This window comes from Anomalospiza imberbis, chromosome 9, assembly GCF_031753505.1.
Source record: "Anomalospiza imberbis isolate Cuckoo-Finch-1a 21T00152 chromosome 9, ASM3175350v1, whole genome shotgun sequence".
Classification (NCBI taxonomy): Eukaryota; Metazoa; Chordata; class Aves; order Passeriformes; family Viduidae; genus Anomalospiza; species Anomalospiza imberbis.
The window spans coordinates 15,117,241-15,141,472 of record NC_089689.1 but is presented as its reverse complement, the minus strand read 5'-3'; the positions used below and the strand labels follow the sequence as shown (position 1 = coordinate 15,141,472).

Here is a 24,232-nt window from a genome sequence, read left to right as displayed (position 1 = left end):
AGAAAACTGCACCAAATGGGTCACTGTGCTTATCATGTGCAACATGGGCTCCCAAAGACGAACTGACTCGGGCAAGAGAAACATGGCACAGCCCTGCTGCCTTTTCCTGGCCTTACAACCCCATAGCTCACACTTTGTGATTTACTTGCCTAGAAACTGGCAACACTTCTTCATCGCCAAAGCTGCATTTTTTAATGTCTACCACTATCTGAAAATCCAATATTTTGTTCACATAGCTATCTTTAAAAATACTGACTGTATTGGTGTGAAATTCCACAGATTTCATAAGCAACTCAGCAACACATGGAAATACTGTGCAAAATGTACCTGAACTCAAGGGTACCCAGCTGTTCATTTTGTTTTAGCATTATTTATCTAAATCTGCTAGATCTCTTATGTGGTAGCATTCAAAAGGATTATCACTGATGTTTTTAAGCAGATTGGAGAGAGACCAGAATCTGTATTAACTGTGTGACCTGAGAACACTAGCATATGAAAGACACACACTTGTAATAATTTTTTTGCATGTCTACATCTTTCAGACGAGGTTCAGACATACAATAAAATGAACCCATCAGGACATGCCAGTTCAGAGCATGAGCTCAGAAACCATCTTAAAGTTCAGTACAGAAAAGCAGATTTAGCAAGAATCACCCATCAACCCGGTAAGTTAAATTCATCCATTTTCAAGAATCCTTTCGTTTTTTTACCCGAAATATTGTCCTACTTCTTATCCCACAGTTTCTGTTCTCTGCAGGCATCAGAGAGACCTGAATCACAACAAAACCTTTCACATGAAAAGAACAGATTTGGCTCAGTCACACAGCCTTGCAAAACCCTTCTGCTAGTTTGAAGTCTTTTTCAATTTGTTACCTCTACATATACTGGCCCATTCTTGGCAACAGAGAAGAGTCCTTGGGAGGGAGCAAGGAACAAATCTGTTTTGTACAGGTCCATGTTGAAGGTCACATTAGTGATGTGTGGTTCAGGAGGCCAGAAAATGCCTCGGTCATCCTCTGGCTGGTGCAGTGTGCAATTAAACTAAAATGAGAAAAAAAAAAACAGTAACATCATGGGTCAGGAGCAGTAGGACAAATTTCTTATGTACAATATAGGCCCAACCACACTACATCTACTTAGTGCAAACCTTCAACAGGGTCATAATACTGTAGTGAGAAGAAATGTGTTAAAAGACAAATTAATTTCTAGACAATTAATGTAATTTATGTGAAAGGCCTATTACAATAGGTATTTCTTCACTGTCAGGTACAAAACCAAGGGTGACATACCGCTATTTCAGGCCAGCTTGAGAAAGCCACCTCTCCCTCATCAGCATCCCCTGGAAATCCATTATCACCTGATTCCATGTCGTCATCTTCAAAGCCACTGCCTTCAGCTGGTGCTGACAGCTGCATGACAATCTGCACAGAGAGGGATTGCAAACAAATCAGATTAGGCGATAACCGAGCACTCTCATGGTTATTATTTTCTGCTCTCTTCAGAACAGTGCAAAGGCCACAAGAAGAGCACCAGCTAAGCAAATGGTGAAAGCATGTCTTGAACAGCCTTGTGCTGAGCTTGTAGGATATGCAGCTTATATTTAAAGAACGCCTGAGTTTTTTCCCAGAATTCAGAGCCAGTGAAGAAAGACACCAGTCTGGGTGTAGGTGTCTGAACGAGCAGCCCAGCATTTCTGTTCTATTTCTAGTATTTCTATAGCCAACACTGAAAAAAGAAATGCCTTCCTCAGTGATATTTTGCTACTAGCAGTTCTCCTTAGTGTACTCATAAAAAAAAGCCACTAAAAATGTTAGAGTCACTAAAGGATTTTCTCTTTTGTCATTAGCAATTTTTTCAGACATGTACACCCAAAAACATAGTATTCCCTTCATTTTCTCTCCATTCTTTTTCACTGAATTTCCCCCCACTTTTTTTTTAATATTCATCCTTTTCACATGTCTTAATTTCTTCACCTGGAAATTTATGGCTTTGTTTTTCAGTGTTCTGCATTCTGCCTCTTTATGCTTGCAGCTTCTCAGCTAGTTCCCTCCCTCTCAGGACTTCAACTTTGTTTTCTTAGACTTGGAGCAACTGCTAAAAAATTACATACACACACTCTTTGACACTCCACTGCAGGGTGTCTGCTTTTTAGGAGAAACACTCCCAAATTCTGAACAATCCTGTACATGATTCGGAGTTCAAGCCAAGACTATAAAAGACAAGATGGAGAAAGGAAAGGGGGTAAATAACCACTTTACTTTGGGCCATAATAGAATACAGGGACCATGAGAGTATTTAGCTCCAGGCCTGTGCTATTCTGTCGTTTGCCGAAGATTCTATCTTGGTTTGGGACTGTTTCTAAAGTTAGGTGCTACTGACTCCCCAGCACAGAACAGTTTTAACCAGACAAGGTCAGATCAGATTGCCTGAGCTGTTTGGGTTGGACCACAGGCTTTCCATCATTTGCCAAAGTTACTTCTATGTACTGGAAAGCTCAGCAAGAGAAACGTGTCATTACTTTTGAACCCAGAATATCTGCATTGTACTCTGGCTTATAAGTTGAGCCAATCTGGAAGCAGTTGATTACAACCTAATTGGGCTCCTTTGCACCATCACTCATATACAAGTACTCAAGAGTCCCTTCATTACACAGAGCAACTGCTAAAAATATATAAATTCAAATTGTAAGAGAAAAGCATGCAAAAATAATGTCATTTTCTCACATTTTAAAAGCCTTCTTTCACACACAATTTTAGAAGAAAAAGACTTCACTCAATTCAGGGTATGAATTAAAAGGTAGTGCTCTGTGCAATTACAAACCTTCATTCCTATTTCTCTTCATAGCAATGTATTACTGCTTATGTATGGATGATCAAAGCTGCACAGGGAATGCCAGTGCAACTTCTCCCAGACTGGTACAGATGGTCCCCAAAGAGCAGCCGTGTTGTAAAATGTATTTAACTCCAACTCCTCTGTTTTCCTTTGGGATACTATCTGATCACAGGAGCACACTGAATGTGCAGCCTGCATACCTCCTTGAATACAGGGACCGTGGTTGCAACTAGGTTTGAGCTAGGCAGCAAAGGATCAGGATGCCTCCTTTTTGCTAAGACTAAAGCTAACTACAATGTGCAGTACAGAAGGTGGATCCTCTTTGTAAAATACTCACAGAGTTAAAATAAACAATCTTGTTCAAGATATATGCTGTCCGAGTGCCGCATTTGTTGAGCGAAGACTCCAAGATGAAGTGGGTGCCGTTCATCCTGGCTTTGCAGGAGTGGTCCAGCAGCGAGAGCTCCGTGCGGGCGTAGCCGCCAGCCTGAAACAAAGGCGCTTTGTCAGGGGCTGGAGCACAACTGTGCTCGCCTCCTGCCGAAGTGCAGTTCAGCCCCTGTTCGTGACTGCTGGCAGGAGGAAGTGCAGTTCATTGTACTGACATCCAGGGAAGGTCACTCTCAAAATGCTGTTATACATGGCAGACAAGGAATAAATGTAACATGGAAAAAAAGGAAACAACAGGTTCATTATTAATCTGCTGATTAATAATGCTGACTCTGTTTGGTCTGAAATGAGCTAAAATGCTGTTTCAGGCTCTTTTCCACAATACAAATGGACACAAGCAACTTATCAGCTGGTAGATAGTAAAGATAGATCTTTAGATCTATTTAGGTCTCACACTGCTACCAAAAGCAGCTTCTTTGGAAATTAAAAACTCAGACCTCAGACTGATGGCTGAGTACAGTAATTTTTTGTCAGAACCAACTGTGCACACCTTCAATCAGAAATCCCTCTAACAACTACCAGATTGCTAGGAAGAGAAAACACAATTCCGAGTTATGGCAAAGAAGATCTGCAGTATAGTTTCCTCACCAAACTGTTTTGGGGGGGTTGTGTGATGATGGCTGTAGGGCTTCAAATGTTTATTTTTTCAATCAAAATGCAAATAAAATGGGCTACCCAAAAAAGCCTCCCCAGTTCTGAGAATAAGATATCACACCAACCTGTAGAGAATCTTTTTCTACAGCTACTGTCATAATTTTGTCATCACACTTTATTGACAGGGCCATATCAGCACTGCCCTGAACTTCTTCAGGTTCTTTATGTTTTGAGAGGGAATGCCCGAAGTCATGATTTATTAATGTATCTACTGAATGCCTGGATGGGAAGATTTCTTCTCCCATGGTATCATGTCTTCCTCTGTTAATGTGAAATGGAAAAGTCAGGCCATCAGTATTCTTTGGAGCTGGCAGTGGGTTAGCACCCAGCAATTCTGTCAGCTCTGGAGGAAGGGAATGGTCTTCTTCATCATTCATCTCTTCTGAAAAAAAAAAAACAAAACAAAAACCAAAACCAAACAAATCCACGTTAGTTTATTAGATATATTTCCTAAAAGGTATCCTGAACTAATAATTTTCATAGAAAAAAAAATATTATCCATAAAGGGAGCTCCTGAAGGCCATTAAAAGCAGCATCTTTCCACTTTTCAGGTAAGTAGCCACAACTCCTACAACTAAGGGTTTAGTTGTTACTGAGGCATCTAATCTTGGTGTACTTAGTCCCTGTCAGAAATCTCTCTCACCAAGAGCTGAAAATAAACTTTTGATGACTGGACCTATTATATGTAAAAGATCCAGAGAGATAAAAAAGAAACATCACATTCACCAAATATTCTATTTTGGTACGCTGAAAGAGCCTAAGTGCAAATCATTAGGTGAAATTCTTCCACTAGCTGACCCATCAGAAATTCATTCACTACTGTTGTGAAACTACTTATATAAACAGAATGAAGCTAAATAAGAGTTAACTTTATAGTGACTAAATGAGGAAACTATCTCTTGGCTTATACACGTGACTGCTGAGGACAGAACCATGAGAGTGCAATTGATAAAATTAATGTGAACATCAGCTTTATCAAAATTGTAAAACAATAGTTTTAATGGTTGAAACTCAGAATTAGTGAAAAAAAAACAGATGCAACTCTGATAGCTTTAATGGATCCAGATAGCTTTACATCAGCAATTACTTTAGCCAAATACCCAATTTTTTTTCAATAGCTGTATTTATTCTGTTTACTCAGATTTTTTTGGTAAGCCACTCATGTCTGTAAACAGTTTCAATGTTTATTTAATCATCTCAAGGAAACACTATGTTCATACTTTTGGAAAAAACACACAAAAATCAAAGCTGGATTTATTAACTAACAAGATATCCAGTTGCAGACATCTATTTCAGTGAACATTGGGTACCATCAGCTATGAAGTCTTGTGCGGTGGATAAACTATAAACTTTTAATGCCACAAAATTTCAGGAAATAACATAACTTTGCCTCGACTTTTCTAACCAAAAAGCCACAGATTATTATTTGCAACCATCATTTATAGATATTACCAGCATTCTTGATGACAAGTAGTAAAAGAAGTGCAACAGCCAAAACCAAAGCTTCAAAACTGAGAAAACACTGTCCAAATAACTGTATTCCTAGATACACAAGATATGCTTTTTCTATATGCTAAAAGTTCATCTTCAAACTTACCTATATCTTCAAGTTGCAGATGAAATCTGTTAGCAACAGGTGCTTTTGTGTAGGATATAACTGGACTATAATTATGCTCATTAGCCCACTTGATCAAGCTCTCATGCGATGAGGGAAGGTCAGGTATTACTGATTTACTCATAGTCATGGATCGTTCCATTTCTTTTCCAAAACCAATACTATTTGATGTCTGTAAATAAAGAAAAACTTGGTTTGTGATTTACCACTAAAGGATACTTACAATGGAATAGTGACACCAATTGAGCCCTGTTTTTTAAATTCTGTTTTAATCTACTAAATAACAGAAAACGGAGGACACCTGGGAAATAAACCAAACCCTGCCACCTTAGGCACATAACTGCTGCACAGATGGAAAAGAACCCCCTGCTTCCTCTCAGCCTCTGCCTGGAGTACAATAAATCAAGGCAATCAGAAACTGTTAATCCCTAAACGAGACAAAGACATATTTATAGCCTTTTGTATAAGGCCATACTTTCTTCAAAACTGATCTGAAATTACTCCTGAAGTGAACTTAAGATGACAAATGAATTTTCAAATGTCCCCTAATTTCTTGGATTAGAGCATTACTTTAGCTGGATAAAGGAAAACCTTTGTTCAAATGAGCATTACTCAAAAAGGCAAAAAGCATGCTCATGAAGTAGAGCTGATACCAGCTAATGCTCTAAGTCAGCTGGCACCAAGGACAGGCTGTGTCTGAATGAGCTTCACCCTAGAAATGCTGTGTGCCTCCTCCCAAGTACTGAGTTTGTTAAACACGATTGCACTAAACACTCCATAGAGCAGTAAGTGAGAGCATGCACATTTATGCATGGCCAGACTACTTAAAAAAACAAAATTCACATTCTGTAAATGAAAAGATTTTTCAATTAATTAACGAGTTTTACACAAATACGTCGATACAGCAAACTCATAAATGCACATGCTGACCTTATGAGTGAACATGATAAATTATCATTAAATAAATGAGTCACACAACCTTTTAGTTTTCATTTTCCTGTAAATGTTTTGTAAAATTTCAACTTTTTGTGCCCAAACAGGCAAGTCAAAGGAATATAACAAGTATCTCTCACTGTTAAAGAGGCAGTTCAAAAACATTCACTAGTATTACACAAACATATATTCAGCAGCTTGGCATCTTTAACATGTATTCATTCACACCAAAGCTAAATACATATATATTTATTCTTACAGTCACAACATTACTATTATCACTGTAAACAACCACATCAATGGCCACAGAACAAGCTGAACAAAGATGCTGCAAGAAAGGCAAGATGACCCACTATTCAGCGATTTCTGCAATGTGATTGAAATGCACTTTCTGATGCAGCTGATACCATGGAATGTTCCACAAACACTTTCATTCCCATGCTTGATTACCTTCTCCATCATATAGGCTGCATCTCCTTTTCATCCCCACTGGTTTTTCCTCAATGTGAGCAGATCTTAAATCTTTCACTCGAGAACACCAGAAGATTGACTAGAGAGATCTCTCTTAGACAGTGCTCCTATGGACATGCTATACAGGTCAGAAAGCTCAGCTGTACTTCTCTACCTGACATCAAAATGAGTTTTTGAACAAAGACGTGAATAAAGCATGTAGAGAGTCCTGATGGAATGGCACAGTGTACCTTTAGCTCCCTCCCTCATTTCTTCCTAAAGACCCAGTTCTTCAGCCTTTAAACACTCGAGGCTTCACAACTGAAGTTAAAGATAACTTTAAGTACAGAGTGCCTGGTTTGAGGATACTGTTACCAGAACAGTTATCAATGCTTAGCAAGGGTCACTGAAGATAAGGAACAAAATGGAGCAACAGGTATCCTAATTTTAGTGCCTTACAACTCTTTGGGATCAACTAATCTTTGATCTTCAACACATGCAAATCTGGACACAACTTACCACGTATTTTCATATTACCACACAGCTTTGACTGGTAGGAGTTATTATGCTAACCCAACTTTGCTGCATCTCTTTACTTTTCTGTCATGAGGACACAGCTGAACAAATATTATCTCAGAACTTTACTGTCCTAGCGGGTACCCGAGCATTCTAGAGCTTGTTTACACCCCTCCACTCCACACTGAGCCTGTAAATGCTCAGTCTTGCATTGCCTCACTGAAATAAAAGCAAGAACAAGGGCTTGCAGGAATAGACCTTCCTTCACTTGCCTGCCCTGCCAACACTCTCACACACAGTGACTGAAACCAGGCAATCTGAGCCCCCACCAGCCTACTCAGAATAGACACCATTTCAGAAAGTGGTGGGCAGTTGTTCTCAGGTAAACAACCATCCCTCCAGGCTTCTGAAACCTTCAAAGGTTTGTTTGGTGCATTGCACCTCTCTCACTCCTTGCCCCTCAATAAACTTATATTTTTTTTGGAATTTTCCTGCACAGTTCCCAGCTTTGCAGAGGGACACCAGCTGCAAAGGAAGCGATGTGAACAGCAGTGTACAAGCAGAGAACCACACCAGCACGGCATGTTAGGACTCCACACAGGAGTTAAACACAGCCCGGGAAGAAAGCACTGCACATACACCACGAGCAATTAATTTACCTAAAGTAATCCCATTTTACTTGGGTTTGTGTCCATCCTCTTTCAGAGTTTCAAAAACACTGCAAACTAGGAGATGAGCTGTATGACCTAAAACATCTTTTTCACTTTTTGTCTATGAACTTAGACCTCAGTAACTTACAGTACTGGGTTTGAGGCAGCCTAGCACTAACCTCTCCCTCTCAGCTTGGCAATCCCCTCAAGACAATTCTAATTCGTAGTGAGGGCAAGAAGTTAGGAAAATTGAAGTGCATGGAACTGCTTCAACTAATAAAAAGAACATTGTGAAACATTACCTAATTGCTCAGTAATGTTTTTATGTATTGTCTAAATTTGGGCTTGAAAAGGCATTCAGCTTAATAGAGATATGAAGAGATGCTAAATGCTGGATATGCAGGCTTTTTAATGACATGGGGGAGTTTAGTTCCCTCCCTTACCCCCTCTAAATAAAGAAAAATGAAAACATATTCAGAAAATGAAGCATCTATATAAATCAAGTAGTAAAGTAAATAGTTACTCACAAATCCTAACATGAATACGAAGTCTTTTAAATACTGACATTTCTGTATATATTTAATGTATTTCTCTTTTTGTTAATCTAAATAAAATGTCACCTTCTGCCACTCATTGCAGAAACTTTTTAATTATACTTTTTACCTATATTCTTAATAATTAATAAAGAAGAAATCTAGAAATAAAATTTTTAAAGCAGTGCTGCTTTTCTATATTCAAGTGCAGCATTTTAGAAATTCTAAAAGTCTGTAGAAATTGTGTTGTGAAAATTGATCATCCATAAATTGACAACTTCATGGACATGAAATACACTACTTGAGCTATTTCCTAGCATGGTGTGAACTAAAGCACAATTCTCTATCCTGTGAAAGTAGATCCATGTACGCCCAAATATACAGTGGTGAATTTTATGTAATAACCCAGGATGAAACTTTGAAGTCAAGCATTGTTTTTCATCATTCTGCTTACAAGAGTGGTAATCTTCAGCAACCAAACCTGACCTTTCTCTTTTAGGACTATTTCGGACCTACAGAATGACCAGAACATCTTTTCCTGTCTGTAAGATAAATATGTGCCAGGGATCAAGAGGGAACTTCATCATCCACCCGAGATAATTTTTCCATTCAATTTTCTGAGCAATACAAAATTAGCTTTCTTTTATTTCCCTTCACTCTCAAAAGCTACTATGAAATCCTGCTTACCAAACTATTTTCTTGGGAGATTTAGACCAATTAGCCTTTGCATTCTGCCAGAATTTCCTCTGCACAGATTACAAGCAGAAAGCAACTAAGAAAAAGAAAATTGCTATAAATACCAAGAACTGGAGTTCGAAAATATAACTGAATTGCTGCAAAACTGCTAATTGTGAGGCTACTGGGTGGTCCTGAGCAAACATTCAGCTCAACTGTACAATGTGCTCTTAACTGATCACTTAAGACACAAATAGGCCACAAATTTATAGGCTGTGAGATCAGTTCAATTATATTTATTTATTTCAGAGCAAGGGAACACACATTTTCTTAGTAGAAAGGGTGTTAAACCACAAAGCCTGTACCAAAAATCAACATGAATCAGTATCTGCAGTAATTTTAGAAGTTTAACTTTAGAGAGCCTGGTTTTAACTTTAGAAAAAAAAAGTATTTTTTGCTGTCTGAGGAGAGTTAGGTCAATTTGACCAAACACTTACTGGAGACAGAAGTACTGGCAGGGAAGAGGGATAGATACTACTATAACTACAAGCAGAAACAAAGGAGTTTCCACTTCTAAAGGGATGTGGGTGTGTGCTGCATATCTAGTATTATCTATTCCACACTTGAAGGCATCCTTCCAACTTCTGGCATGAACCTGTTGATCCATACACCAAAGTAACAGCAAAAAGAGAAATTAACATCCTACTCTGTGTTTAGGCTGCTTCAACAGAACTCAAAAAGACACAGACTAAATCCTTGTTCTAACCACCTGGCTTCTGCAATGTGTTGGTCAGTTTTATAGCCCATATATTGAAAGTTAATGAGGATAAAAAGTTTATGCATTTACTCCTTAAAATGCAGTAATTATTAAAAAGAAGAAATCAACATGGTCTAGCACTCCATCACATTTAAATGGATTCTATACTGTTCCATTATGATAGCTCTCAAAAAATAAAGGTGCCTTAACTTACAATCACTTCCAGCTTTCCCTGGACATCATGAGACTTGATAACCCAATTGACAGACTTTCTGCACTTGAGGATAAGCACGACATCTCTGACAAGTCTGGCGCCTGGTTGAGATGGTTTAATGTCAACGATTATATCCACCTGGAGAGCACTGTATGTGGAAAATAGAAAGTTAGAACAGAATGCCAGAAATTTTCAGCTATCAACCTTCTTCCAATCCATCATGTTTCCACTGTCTGGCCAGCTGATTAAAATGCTGGATATTATCCCAGGCAACACAACATGTGCAAAACAGATTGTTATTCCATATACACTTAAGTGATTTTGCATAACAATAGAAACAAGTACTTTTTAGAAAAAAATATATTTCTGTCTCATTTACAAGAAGTATGCTACTCAATTCACCTATTATTTAGTGCAGGTAAGTTATATGACTAGCAAGTTGCTTTCTAAAGTAAACATAATTTTCTTATTTCACTGTGACAGTGCCTAAATACAACTGTTTCAGTTTCCTCTGGCTGTAACTCTATTAAAACTTAAAATGATACCTTAAAAAAAGTAAAGAAGACAAGCAGGTTAACACACACACAATAAAAAACCCAACCCAAGCCACAAGTACTATATTAGGGGGTGTCTCTGCCTAAACAGTTAGATTGTGGAATGACTTTGCTGAAGATGTTGCATGCTTTGAGGAATTAAGCAGTGTATTCAGTTTCCACTACTTCTGGGTATATACTTTAAAAAGAAAAAAAACCCAGATGTCCAGCCTACTGCTTGCTGGAAAATAGATGAAAACTATCCATATTTTCAAGATCACAGTAAAATAAGTAGAGCAAATGGGTTCTTACCCATCAATAACATCTCAACATGCAAAATATCAATTCAACAGGAAAACCTATACTTCCAGACCATCTTATGGGGCCATACATTACAAGAACGTGCTCATCCCCATGTAATAGGTTCCAACTACTATCCCACACTGAGACTTCGTGTATCCTGAGACCTTTGATCCATCTCCTGCAGTTTTACACATGCCCAGCTCAGCTTCTGTATGTTTCTTTGGGGATTTAAACTTCATAAGGATAGCTGTGGATAACACATAAAACTAAGAACGAAGTAACTTAGTACCTTTTTTTTTTTTTTTTTTTTTTTTACTTTTAATAGGAAAACATTTAAACTTTTTGCAGTGTTATCATCTCAAAAGCAAATTTCTGTTGTAGTATTATCCAAAGCCAAATGCTCGGAACCAGGGCTGTCATTGTGTAGCACTACAAGGGACTGGGAATGATGCTTAGCGTCAGCTCTGTTCAGGATGGGGCTGCATCATCACTTGGGGTTACCTACTCCACTTCCACTACACTACTACTCCACTCCACCCCAACATTTTCTTACTCTCCCCAGGTTATTATGCAAGAAAATTATCAGGCTCTGGGTTCAACATCTTGCAACGAGAATTAGCCTTTTCACAAAAACACCTCCTCCCACCTCCATCTCCCTGCGTGATTTTCCCATTATGGACAGGATGCACTCACATGCAGCTGCATGAGGAGCACAACCAGACAATGCCAGATATCCAGTGAATGCAGTAAGCAGACAGGATTTTAATTCTACCTTATCTCTGATGAAATTGTAGCCATGTAGGTTTCATAGCAAATTTCTGTTCTAGCAATCATACTTGGCACTTAGTCATACTTGGAAAGCCTCTTCTTATCTGAAGCAAACCCCACTTATGTTCTCCCACTAAGATTTAGGAAAGACCAGCAAAAGATGAGTATTCTATACGTCTTACCTCCCAAAGGTACCTTTGACAATTTAGAAAATCCTCATAACGTGTACAGAGTTACATTTTCTAACCAGTAGTTTAAAAGTTTTTTAGTCAGTGCACCACTGTCAATCCTTAACATTTTCTGTAATTATCAAACTATCCCTTAAACTCAACTGGAAACTTGACAGAAAAAACTGTTGTGAATCTTCAGAGTAGCTGTGGAACACTTACCACAGACCAGAGATCACTTGCAGCCTCTGGACACTGCTTGGGAGCCACTGTCCTAGACCTTGCTGCCAGTCATCCCTACCTGTGACAGGTCAAGATTACTTTCAGCCTCTGTCTCACCTCCTCATACAGTGGTCTAACCTTAAAGCTTCCCTGTCAGATACTGCCCTTATTGATATTCCCTTATTCACCTTATCCTTGGAAAAATGTGATTGACTGAGCAAGAAGGGGAGCAGTATACAGTCCATAAAAGTTGTGCTATGCAGTCTTGTCCAGAAAAATCCTATGATTATGAAGCAGAATTCAAAATCTTTACACACTGAAGAACCAATTTCTATTTAAAGTAAAGTACTAAAGTCCTAGCCTTTCTTTAAGGATGAAATGGCTACTTTCAACTTATTTTTGTAAGACAAGTGAAGTTTTTAACTATTACTTCAAACAGTTTTAGTCTATTTAGATGATACTTTACCTGTTAGGATTGGAATTTGGAGTACTTAGTTCAATGATATGAACTTCTCTTTCTTGGACTAAGTTAGACATAAAGCACCCCTCTGCTGGTTTTGGCTGTAGGTATCCCGCAAGGTAATTTAAAGACAGAAAATTCTTTTTTATATTGCACGAGGGAGGAAAAACTTGATCTGGAGGGAGGAAAAAAAGAAAGCATATGGACCTTTAATCACAGATGTCAGCTTAGATGTATCCACGTACCACATCAACTTCAGTGTTCACTATATTGCTGAAAGGTGTATCTACCATCTATTATAAGCACATATGACAAATCATCACATTGAAAGGGAGATTATTGCTGCACCAATACATCAACTTTATAATATAAACTATATACTTCTAAACCGAATAGTTACTATATAAGGATTTAAACACTTAATGAAAGAAAATCCCTGCAAAGAGAATTTTGAAAACAATTCTGAAGAAAAATATGTGAAAAACATTTCAAAATTAATAAAATACATTTAATTTGTTCCTTGCATCTCCACAAGAGATTTCTTTCTATTGCAATTTACTCAGAGATAACTTTTGGAATCAACTCCTTCTCCCTGTGGAAAATGTTTTGTTCTTGTTATTATAAACTTACCATTTTTTAAATACTACAAAAAGTACTTTCTATTTCCTTACTTGATATATTTCCTATATATTGTGTGGTCAGAGTCAGTATTGCCTAGAAAGCAACAAATACTGCATTTCTCTTGCACATGGAAATTTAAAAGCATCAAGAAAGTTATGGAATCAGCTGTTGATATTAAGAAACCCTGATCACAATATGCATACCTGAAATGATTAAATACTAGCATAGCTATTCAATCTCTCTTTTAGTCTTAACCAAAAAGCTGAATATGAGCATTACAGAATCCCACAATGTGCTGGGTTGGAAGAGATCCACAGGGGTCATTGAGTCCAACTCCTGGCCCTGCACAGGACCATCCCCAAGAGTCACACACTGTGCCTGAGACCTTTGTCCAGAGGCTTAAACTCTGTCAGGCTGCTGCTGTGACCATGCCCTGGGGAGCCTGTTCCAGTGCCCACCCACCCTTTGGGTGAAGAGCCACCACTGAAAAATGCAAACCATAAAAAATAGTCACTTCATATGAAATTCTCATGCACAGTCTATATTATTGTACCCCAAGAAACAGTATTTCTACTGAAAATCAGAAGCACTTTGCCTTTCTGAGATAGCTTGACATATGAATTGGACTAAAAGGACTAAGTACCATGTTCAAACACTTGAAGTCCTGTAAGAATACAATTCCACGTGGCTGGGTCTTTGACCATTGGTGTACAAGAAAGACTTTTCCTATTAAGGTCAGTAGCAAGATACAAAAAACCCCCAAAAAATCGAAAGAAAATAAATCAACTAGCATGCATTGTGAACACAAAACTGTGAAGAAACTCGTATGAGCTGTGCTGAGGCCATGCACTCTCTAAAATGAGAACTGAAATGTCACCTCTGAAGTGCATTTGTGTGTGCTACCCAACTTTGCAGGAAGACCAGACTCCTGTGGCCCTGGTCTCTGCAGAAACAATCAGGGGAGTTCCTTCTCCTGATCTTATACAAAGCAGCCTTTGAATATTAACCCTGCTGTGTCCCCTACAAAAGCTACTAAAGCTGTATAAGGCTGTAACTATGCATACTGCCCAAGCAAAGCACTTCTCTAACATCTGGTATGTGCCCTGCCAGATTAGCCTTGAATGCAGCTGCACTTCTGCCAGCTCCTCCCACAACAGCACAGAATGGAAAATGATCCCAAAGGTCTATGCTGAGCTTAAATTTTTAAATATACACACACACAGACGCTAGGTATTTGCTTCTTAACTTCTGTACAACATGATTCAGGCCATAAAATAACAGTTCTGGAGTAGTTTGTGGATAATTACCACACGTGCTATCATTTGCCATTGCAAAGAACTCAGTTCTTGCTCCTGGCACTTCCATTAGGCGTCTCTGGAGCTCTCCAGAAGTGCTGCTCTTGCTGCCAGAAGCAGAGAGAGTCCCCAGCCTGGGCCTCTGCTCCATAGCACGCTTTTCCTCTGCAGCAGATTTCAACTCTATCACAGGCTACTTGACATTCACACCAGAATGTATTTACTCTCATCCACACCAGTTACCAAAATCGGGCTGGAGCAGAAAAGAAGAGAGGATCCATTTCATCTTTCTTTGCTTACTATGCATCTCTTCTTTGTTAGTTTCAGGGCTGCCTACACACTTTGGAAAGGGACTGCAGGTGTCTGCAATCAATTAAAAACATTACCAAACCAGCCAACACACAGTCAGTTTATGGATTCTGTGCCTCTCTAATCTCCCCAGGCTCCCAACAGGGACTCAGACGTGAGGTTTGCAGGCACCACCCTCAGCAGGGTCTCTGGCCAGCAGGCCAGGGTGCCAAGGGGCCCCGCTGGCCAGAAGGCAGCAGAGCTGCGAGCAGTGGCCAGCAGCGAGTGCCAGCCTGCCTGGATGGAGACACAGGACTGCACACCAGGATGTGTAGTGTCTGTGTGCAGCACTTCTATTTCACTGATGAGGACAGACACTGTCTGCTCTATTCTGCACAAATGAGGTGTCATCCACAGGTTCTTGGCTGAAGCTGAATATCCAAGTTTAACATCATCCTGAGGAGGTTTTTGTGCAAATGAGCACTGTTAATCAAGTCTCATTCCCCAAGTAAGGCACCCTAGGCAGCAGCAGTTGGATGCAGCAATAAAAATCCCATCCAAGTAGAGTTTGCCTTTCAAAATCTGATCTGGGCATAAGCAAGGTGCTTGGAATTTTCCTTGGGCACTCTGATGGTAGGGCTTATTTATGTGTATTTCACAGTTTGCTAGCCCTCAGCACAACAGAACCCTGGCTGACATTTAATGGCAGGATGGAAATGGGATCAGGGAAGGTCCTACAGGGGTCTCAGGAGGGAGGATGCAAACTCTAGGCAGTGCTCATCCCGCAGCAGGACACACAGCTAAACCAGACACAATGGGACCATGTGCAAGCATTAAACCAAGCAGGCATGGCATGCAGGATATGTGCACTGTTGTGTACAGGCTATGAATTCAGAGTCAGGACTGATGTTTCAGCTTCTGCCAGGACAGAAGCACAGTGTTACCATCTGTAAATAGACTGTACATTTTCCAATTTAGCTACTGTTAAAGCTATTTTTTTTTCTTATTTAGCTAAGAAGTGTATTGAAATTAGGGTCCCTCCAGGCTAGCACATTTGCCCTGGATTTACTGGTGATGCTGGATGCATTAGATAACATTAGATAACATTTAGCTAACTGATAGGACTTCCTGACTTGTTCAATCATGTCTTACTGAACCATGAGGAATTAAACTGACTCCTGCTGAAAAACACATACCAAGACCACTTTCACCATGAGCAGGCCTGTTTTCTAGAATCTGACAGTGATTATCACAGCATTCACTCTGCCATCTCCTTCATTACACAAACCAAGGCAAGAACAAGAACAGCACTTCTTGTGCCCCCTTCCTCCACACCCCCACTCTGGCCCCTTAAAATTCTTGCTGTGATCACCATCCCTGCAGTATTGGATCAGCCACTCTTTAGAATCAACAGGATTCAGATGCACTTGGCCCTGATCCAGCTTGCTAGTGCTCTCAGCTGCCTTTCATTTGCAATTTCAAAAGTGACTTAAGAGACCCATGGCATCAGAAGCAGCTTAATTCTATGAAAGATCAGCCTTCTTCAGATCTTTCTGTCCTTTGGCTTGTATTTTCTGTTTTCTGTACTCAGCTACAGCCTACACTTCTAAAATGTTATATCTTCCAGTTTCAGATTTGTCTAACCTGAGTGAAGCTGAAATGTAGACAATTCTATGAATACAGCCATCAAATTCTGTACCAGTCACATAGCAAGGAGTGCTTTGTGTGACCACCTATAGATTATGAGCAATACTAGAAGTGATTCACAGACTGTCAGCTGAGGGTACCTTACTACATCGCATGAGGAGGGCAAGTTTTGTACAAAAAGCCTAAACTGTACATCGCTGTATGCTGTGGTTTGTGAAATCCAGTAATTCCATTGTTCATTCTGCAGAGAAGCAAACCAGGACCACATCCCACGTGGTTTTCACAGAACTCCTCACACGACTGCTGCAGTTCAAGAACTCACCCTGTCCCCAGCTCTGAACACATGCATAACCCCCACATATACACACACATTCCCTTCTGCCAAGAATTTAAATCAAAATCAAATGCAGTTACAGCTGAGCTAGTTTGTAGGAGCCTTCTCAGAAACTGTCTGTTTTGGTTGCCTGCCAACTTCCATTTTGTGTACTTACTCCTAATTAAATTGTGTTTTAGTGCATTCTAAAGAAGATGCAAAACTCTCCTCTTTAGCCTCCTGGTTTGACTGGAGACATACAAACCAACAAACAAAATTTTATCTGTTTTTTTTCAACGTATCTAATTAAATATTTGTCTCCACAATGCAGAGACCACTACTCCCATGTATATGTTTCAGGAGCATTTTAATAAGCTAATAAATATATTTCTGAATTATTTTCTGGCATTAGAATCCAAGACTGGTGCCAAGTAGAGCCAAAAAAAACCCACATGGGGGAATCCTCTACAAATTTGGCAGGATTTGGATAAAACTAACTCAGGCATGTTCTTATTTTGGGGGGCAAACCTCCTATATCAGGAAATCAAATGATCAGATACATGTGGTTAGGAAAGAACGTTTTCTCCACAGAAGGCTTTTCGTTATTTTTTTCTTTCCTGTAACCAACTAGTTCAGCTGTTTGGGAGCTCCTGTAGCGATATTCCTGCACAAGATCATATAGTTGTGTTGTGCCAATACTGCTCAGTTATGGAGCTACAGCCTGAGCCCCACCCCAACATGGGCCTGTGTGAAGTCCCCAAGGAGCTAAAGTCCTCTCGACCTGCGCTAGGCCACCTGAAGAATCTGGCATGTGGCTCACAGTGACAGGAAATCTTTCTCCTTGGGATGAAAATACATAAGTACAGACTGAAGTAATTTAGTTTGGTGAGGAAAGCAATAATTCTTTGCCCAAAGAAGTCTGGGTCCTTACACGAGCAAATACTGGAAAAAAAAAAAAAAGTAACTCAGGTCTTTCTAGAAATTTCCCCCTCCTTCAATGTCTCCATTTCTTCAGATGAATGCACCCAAACGATTACCATGAGCAGTTGATTCTGTTTAAAAGGAAAAGTTTGACTCTTGTAAGATTCTGAGCAATTGCATCACATTTATGAGCATAAAGTTTTGGCTCCAGAATCCATTCAAAGTTTCCTAAACCCAAGATCCGGTCTTTAGGTTTGCCCTTATTTCTCTGCTTCCCCTTTCATATCATATCTCTTGAAAAAATGAGAGGCATGTTTAAAAATAAATAAGTGAAATATAAGCAACACATTCTCAGTATCTGAAAGTTGGTTTTGTTGTGGTTTACCTTCTCCTACTTTAATATAGATGTTTCTTGATATTTTAAGTTCAGTGAAAGATGTTACTGCTCCATATTCCTTCTGGGCCCACTGTAGCAGCTGTTCATTTTTCTCAGGAAAAAACTTTTCTTCTGTTTCTGCTGACAAGGAGAAGTTTCCCTTCTCAAACTGAACAACGGAACCTAAAGACACCTGATGGGAATAAAAACATATTTTAATGTGATACATTTATCCACACAGACATGTAGCATGTTTAAGCAATGTAATCTTCCACATCCAAATGCAGTGACTGAAGGTGATTGTGGCTTATTTCCAAAAATACCCAAGTATCACATGCTTTAACCATCTGCATAATGATTCCTTTTTCAGAGATGTTTTTTAGAAAGAATGAAGTGCCCATCAGCCCAGGTAGGGTGTACAGGGCAGCTGAATAAGAGAGGGCTCTGAACCACTCTCCAAAATTGTACTGCTGCAGAAGTGGAACCAAAGTGTGCTGCAAAGGGAGATAAACTTTGGGGGCAAAGAGAGGGAGAGAATAAGAGGATGGATTTAAGAAATGAAGGCAGATAAGAATGTGAAGCTAAATAAAACTGGGAACTACTGAAGTAAATCCCAAATCAGAAAGAATGTGAGTCCAAGCTCAGTGACATACAAAGGCCAGCCCAGAAATAGAATGTAAGGAAAGAGAAAGGCTAAGAGAAAAGAATGGTATTTACTGTTGCTCTTTTAAGTGAAGAAATACTTTAGTTTAATAGATAAAGCAGATGAGTTATATACATCTTCTGAAAAATTCTTAAAAATAGGTTACATTAACTGAGATCTTGAATGGAAAGACTAAAATGTTATTTAAAATTGTGAAAATGGAAAACCAGTACATAGAAGTATAACAGGTTCTGCTGGAAAGCCAAAGATGTTCAAATACAGCTTCACTGGAGTGGCAGTAGCATCATTCACAAACAGAAGGTGGCAAAGGGTCAGACTCTGTCTGATTGCGACCTGCTTCAGCCTGTGCGGGTCTTGCGAGATAAACAAGTCATTCCAGATTTCCTACAATGCAAAGTCATCCCAACAGCAACCTTTGACCCGCCTGTCCCTGCAGATGGATGCAGTCAACACTTCCAGGACATCTGTCAGCTCTCGAGAGGTCCCTACAGAAGTGGTGAAAGAGCAGCAATCCTTCATTTGCCCAACCCATCCATACACTTCACTGTCTCTTCCTTCATGGTGCTCAAGGACTGGGACCTGCATGCCCTACCCAGGCTGGTCCTTCAGTGGACACCTTCACTAAGATCTAAATACCAAGTCAAGAAGAATATGTACTTGAGTGAAAGCACAGCAAGATGAACAAGCTTTCAGATGTGAAATCAGTGAAGACCTTTTTTGACATACTCCCTGTAGTTTGTTCAGATACAACACACAGCCCCCGTTTCCAGACCACTGCAGCAAACAAGGTTTCATGAAAGTACCACCATTTCATCTTCTTCTGCTGTGCTCTGCGCATCCCAGGAAGAAGTCTGAGTCACCCTGTTGTTCTCTTTCCCCTTCCCTTTTCACATCTTTCTACTAACCCAGACCTCTTCCATGGAACAATATATTTTTTTTACCCAACTGAGAAGCCAAACTACTGGTAACTCAAAGAAGGAAAAACAAATCTTAAAAATCCATCATAACAATTTCTGTCCAGAGCATTATTTACACATAAGTATCTCTCAAACTAATTATTTTAAGCAGATTATCTGAAGCCAGGTTCCAATTATAGAAATTAACTAATGGCAACAAACTATTACCTTCCCTAAAGCTATTGTTGCCAGCAATATTTTAGGGTAATACATACCAAATTGTTTGGCACTTGCAAGTATTTGTCCAAGTAGATAAATAAATTACATCCTTTGGCAGGTGAAAAAATTGTAAATTTTTCCCTGTGTCTCCATCTGTAATGCATTTATTATGCACATATCATATATTCTTCTCTAAGAGAAGGCACAGGTAATTCAGAGTTCAATTTGACCAGACCTGTTACAAAAAACAGCTTAGGAATCCTTTTACCAGAAAAATTTTCAATGTTTAAACTAAAACCTGTTTCAATTCTGAATAATCTTTCTTATTTGTTTTCAAATGACTACTATAAGAGGCTTATTTTAAATGAAAAAAAAGTTTTATTATTCAGTGTAACACAGACCACACCACATTCTCTCAATACTCTCACAGTTCTCAAATAGGAAGCAAAGTCTATTAGAGTTAATCTGGTTCTAGGAAAGGAGAGCAACCAGTTATCTCTATAAGGTATTTAGCAAATAGCATTCACTTTGTATTTTCACCCCCTAGAAGCAGCTATGCCATGGGCTGATTTCATGAAGCATCTCTACAATGCTCCTAACACACCAAATTCTGTGTAAATTCCAAGTGCACAGTCTCAGAGGATGGCACTGACACAGCACATGCCAGGTCATGCCTGTGTACTTTTATATCAGAGATACGTGGGACATTTTCATAGAGCTTTGGCCTAATTGGAGAAATCTCCCATGCATGAAATTCACCAGATTTAAGGACTTAATCAGTAATTATTTTGCAAGAATATTGAATAGATGTTAGCGTTCCACCCTCAGAGACAGTTTATCCAGTAAGTGCAGTAGTTGGTTTATATTTACACATTGTTTCCATTTTTTTTTATGGTCAGCATCAGGGTATCTTTTTAAGCATTTCAGGACAGCATGAGAGAAAGTATTATTCCTTCTAAATAACAAACAAAGAAATGGATTACCTTGCAATAATAGATTTTTGCTGTATTTTTCATTTGAGATAGTTAAACATATGCTAACACAACAGCTGTCTTCCTCAGAATATACTTGGTTTTTTATTTATTACTAATTAAAACTTGAAAACCTTTTTCATCATCCTGCAGCATGACAAATGTCTTCCTGAGGGACAGATCCTATCAAAGTGACCACATGCTTCAAAGGAGGAATCAACAGACAGAAAGCAGAGCAACTAAAAAGTCTGTCACAAGCATCCTCACTAAGTGATCATACAGTAAACATCTTTAAACAAACATGCAGCTTATAATATTGGGTTTTTTTCAATCACATACTAAAGTCTATTTGAAATCCTAGTTCCACTACCCAGGTTTTAGAAAGGACTGCAGAGTTCTGCTGTGCTTGCCAATGTTGGGATTTTTACTACACAGACCTAAGGCAAGGTTAAGTGAGCCAAGCACATTATTTGTTCTGGAAAGAATTCAACAGACCCTTCCAAAAAAGGCAACCATCACTGTTTCAACACCTGCCTTGAACATTAACTACTTACTCATCAGAACAAATCAAAAGCAAATCTAACATGCTTAGGATAATGCAAAGCATTGAAGTCTAATAATGTTTTAAATATTTGGGAACTAACCAATTTTTATCTGAGCACTAATTACGCGCTGATTGAGCGATTAAGAGACTGCTGCCACAGACACTCTTATCTCCTCCCTTGAACTCCTTTAGTGGTTACTTTCTGAGGTTGCAGAGTGGAAAAAGTGCCCCAGCTCTATTTCTTCCAGTTGTTTTGAGGATATGAAAACAAACTGCACTGGAAACATCCTCTGCTGTTGAGTAAACCTACATGTCCCTGTCACTTTTCTGAGACTAAATGAAGAGGCTGGACATGGAAAATCTGTTTGCAAGACCAAAAGATACTGGCCATGGCCACTAACCACAGCAAGCACCACAGTTCAAAGGGCTGTTCCTCAGAGGAAATGAGGATCAAGCATAGTCTATTGAAATATGCTACCAAAACCTGAGTATTCCATCAAAGAACAAAATATATTTAGGAACATGTTTTGGTTGTATACACTACTACCCTGCTGACCACTGGGGAAAACAGGGCCTGACATTTTCTCTGCACCATACCAAGGCAAGGAAACATACACCCCTCAGGCTGGGGTGACAAAACAAAAACAGCCTTCATACAACTCTTAAGAAAAGTTTCCAGTCCAAATAAAACTGTCCTTGCAAGGCTGCCATGGTAGTTCAGGACAGCAGTTACCTGGCAGAAGTGCCAAATGTCATGAGTTACTATTCTCCAGAGGGAACAACTCTCAGAACCAAACCTGCATCATCTCAAATATATACAGTGGTGAGTGTGAATACTGCACACACAAAATAGCATATTCTGTTTCTTATTTTACCTATTTCCTTCTCTCCCTTTAAACGTTTATTGCCTTTTTTTTTCTTTGAATCTGATCCAGGGGGATATTTACTTTGCTTTATAACATTTTAAGTATTTAACATATTATAATTCAGAACTCCCAAGTAGGAAGCAAGTTCATAATTCAGCCTTAAGAAAGAGAGGTAGGCACCTCTGGGACATGACTCGGGATACAAAGGAAGCGTCCACAGCCACCCAGCATGAACCAATCCTTGCCCTCACAGCCACTACCCATGAAGGGCCTGCCAGCACAAGTGACCACCTAATCATCCCTAAAGCCATGATGGAGTCAAATATACAAGGAGGAAAAGAAGCAGCATCCTTCATATTTTTATCTGAGCTGTACAGTATCAGACCTGTGGTGGATCATGTAGGAGAGGAGTACATCTGCTCAGAATAAAAATAAAATATTTGAACCAACTATTGGAGCAGCCTACCTGGGGATCAGAGTCAGACGGTGTTTTTTGGTATTATACCTTGATGTAATTTTACCCTCTTACAAAGGAAAAATAAAGCCACAGATGAAGAAATATCAGGTATTCCAAAACTCAAAAATGTATCTTTTGTTGTTCATAAACCCATATACAACATACTTTAATCATCAAGAGAACAATTCTCTTCAACAAGTGAATAAGAAACATGCTGCTTTTGAAATTACATGCCACATTTGTGAATCACCTATCAAATTTGCATAGTCCTTACAGCCACAGAGGTGTGATGTTTTCTGGCGATGTCAACATTTTTCATTTTAGTGTTCTCAAGACCACATGCAGTCATTACAAAATTCCACTTCTAGTTCGCACATTTTTTAAAACATACACATAAGAAACATTATCTTAAATGCATTTAAGATTTTAATTCAACTTCCTGGGAGATACTCAGTTTTGCAACTACCAAAGATTCTTATATAATTAAGGCTGTTCAATGTTTTCTTAGGATGAAAGCAGACCCTTACGAGATCAGATAGTGGACTCCTGCACATCTTTATATCTTTATATATCTAGAAAAAAGATCCTGGGATTTTCTATCAAAGCTGAATCTGTGTCAAATCAAGTGGAACTTTCAAAGCCCCTAAGGAACAGTTACTAGAATGATAAATAAACAAGAAAATCTGTGTAAAGAGGAAATCTGGTACCAAAGTTTAAGGCTCAGCAGGAGTTTGTTAATTGCACACAAGTAACTGTCCACTTAATCTAACAACATCAATAGACTCAACATAACACTTGTTTGATACGAGCAAAATAAGGTAGCAGAAGCTTTTCCAGGGATTCTGTTTCAAGTTAGAGGCAATTTAGTGGAAGACTTGAGGGGAGAATTAAAGCCTATCTATGCAACTGCAGCTATAGTTTCCACTGGAATCAGTGACTCAGTAACAACCTGTTGTGATTTATGATCTCCACATCACTAACACCAGTAGTCTGCCAAAATCCACTGCCTGCTTCTGTAAACTTCCAGTGGCTAAGCCCCTGTTTACTGAAGCAAGCAAAGAAAGGAAGAAGCCATGACCATACAGAAGAGAAAAGACTATCACAGGTGCCTGTTCCAGGTCCTTCAGCCTCCTGCAAGATTGGTTTGGGAATGCACCTCACTAAATGGCCAAACAGTCTTTGTTTCCTCACTCCTGCAGCCTGGATTAACTTAAAGTCCACGTCTTCCTGACTACCAGCTGTCTTGGTTCTGAAAGGGATAGGTCTGGGCTCCTAGAGGGACCAGGAGGAGGAGGAATGCTTAGGAGCACTCAGAGGCAGCAATGAGAAAGGTTGGCAGGAGATACAAGAGGCAGCATCGTCCAGATCTGGCCTGTCCACACTCCTAACACAAGTTCTGGTCGGAGCAACGACCCACAGAGA

General features: G+C 39.3%; 1 protein-coding gene across 1 annotated transcript in view; it reads right to left on the bottom strand.

Moving 5' to 3' along the window:
* TGFBR3 (transforming growth factor beta receptor 3) overlaps positions 1-24,232 on the bottom strand; it is a 113,038-nt gene that overhangs the window by 16,788 nt on the left and 72,018 nt on the right. The window contains exons 5-12 of the mRNA XM_068199835.1: positions 18,203-18,386; positions 12,739-12,907; positions 10,280-10,427; positions 5,534-5,723; positions 4,002-4,318; positions 3,170-3,319; positions 1,290-1,421; positions 874-1,041 (exon numbers count right to left, since the gene is read on the bottom strand). Of these exons, the coding sequence (XP_068055936.1) occupies positions 874-1,041; positions 1,290-1,421; positions 3,170-3,319; positions 4,002-4,318; positions 5,534-5,723; positions 10,280-10,427; positions 12,739-12,907; positions 18,203-18,386 (1,458 nt within the window). The remainder of the gene's footprint in view (positions 1-873; positions 1,042-1,289; positions 1,422-3,169; positions 3,320-4,001; positions 4,319-5,533; positions 5,724-10,279; positions 10,428-12,738; positions 12,908-18,202; positions 18,387-24,232) is intronic.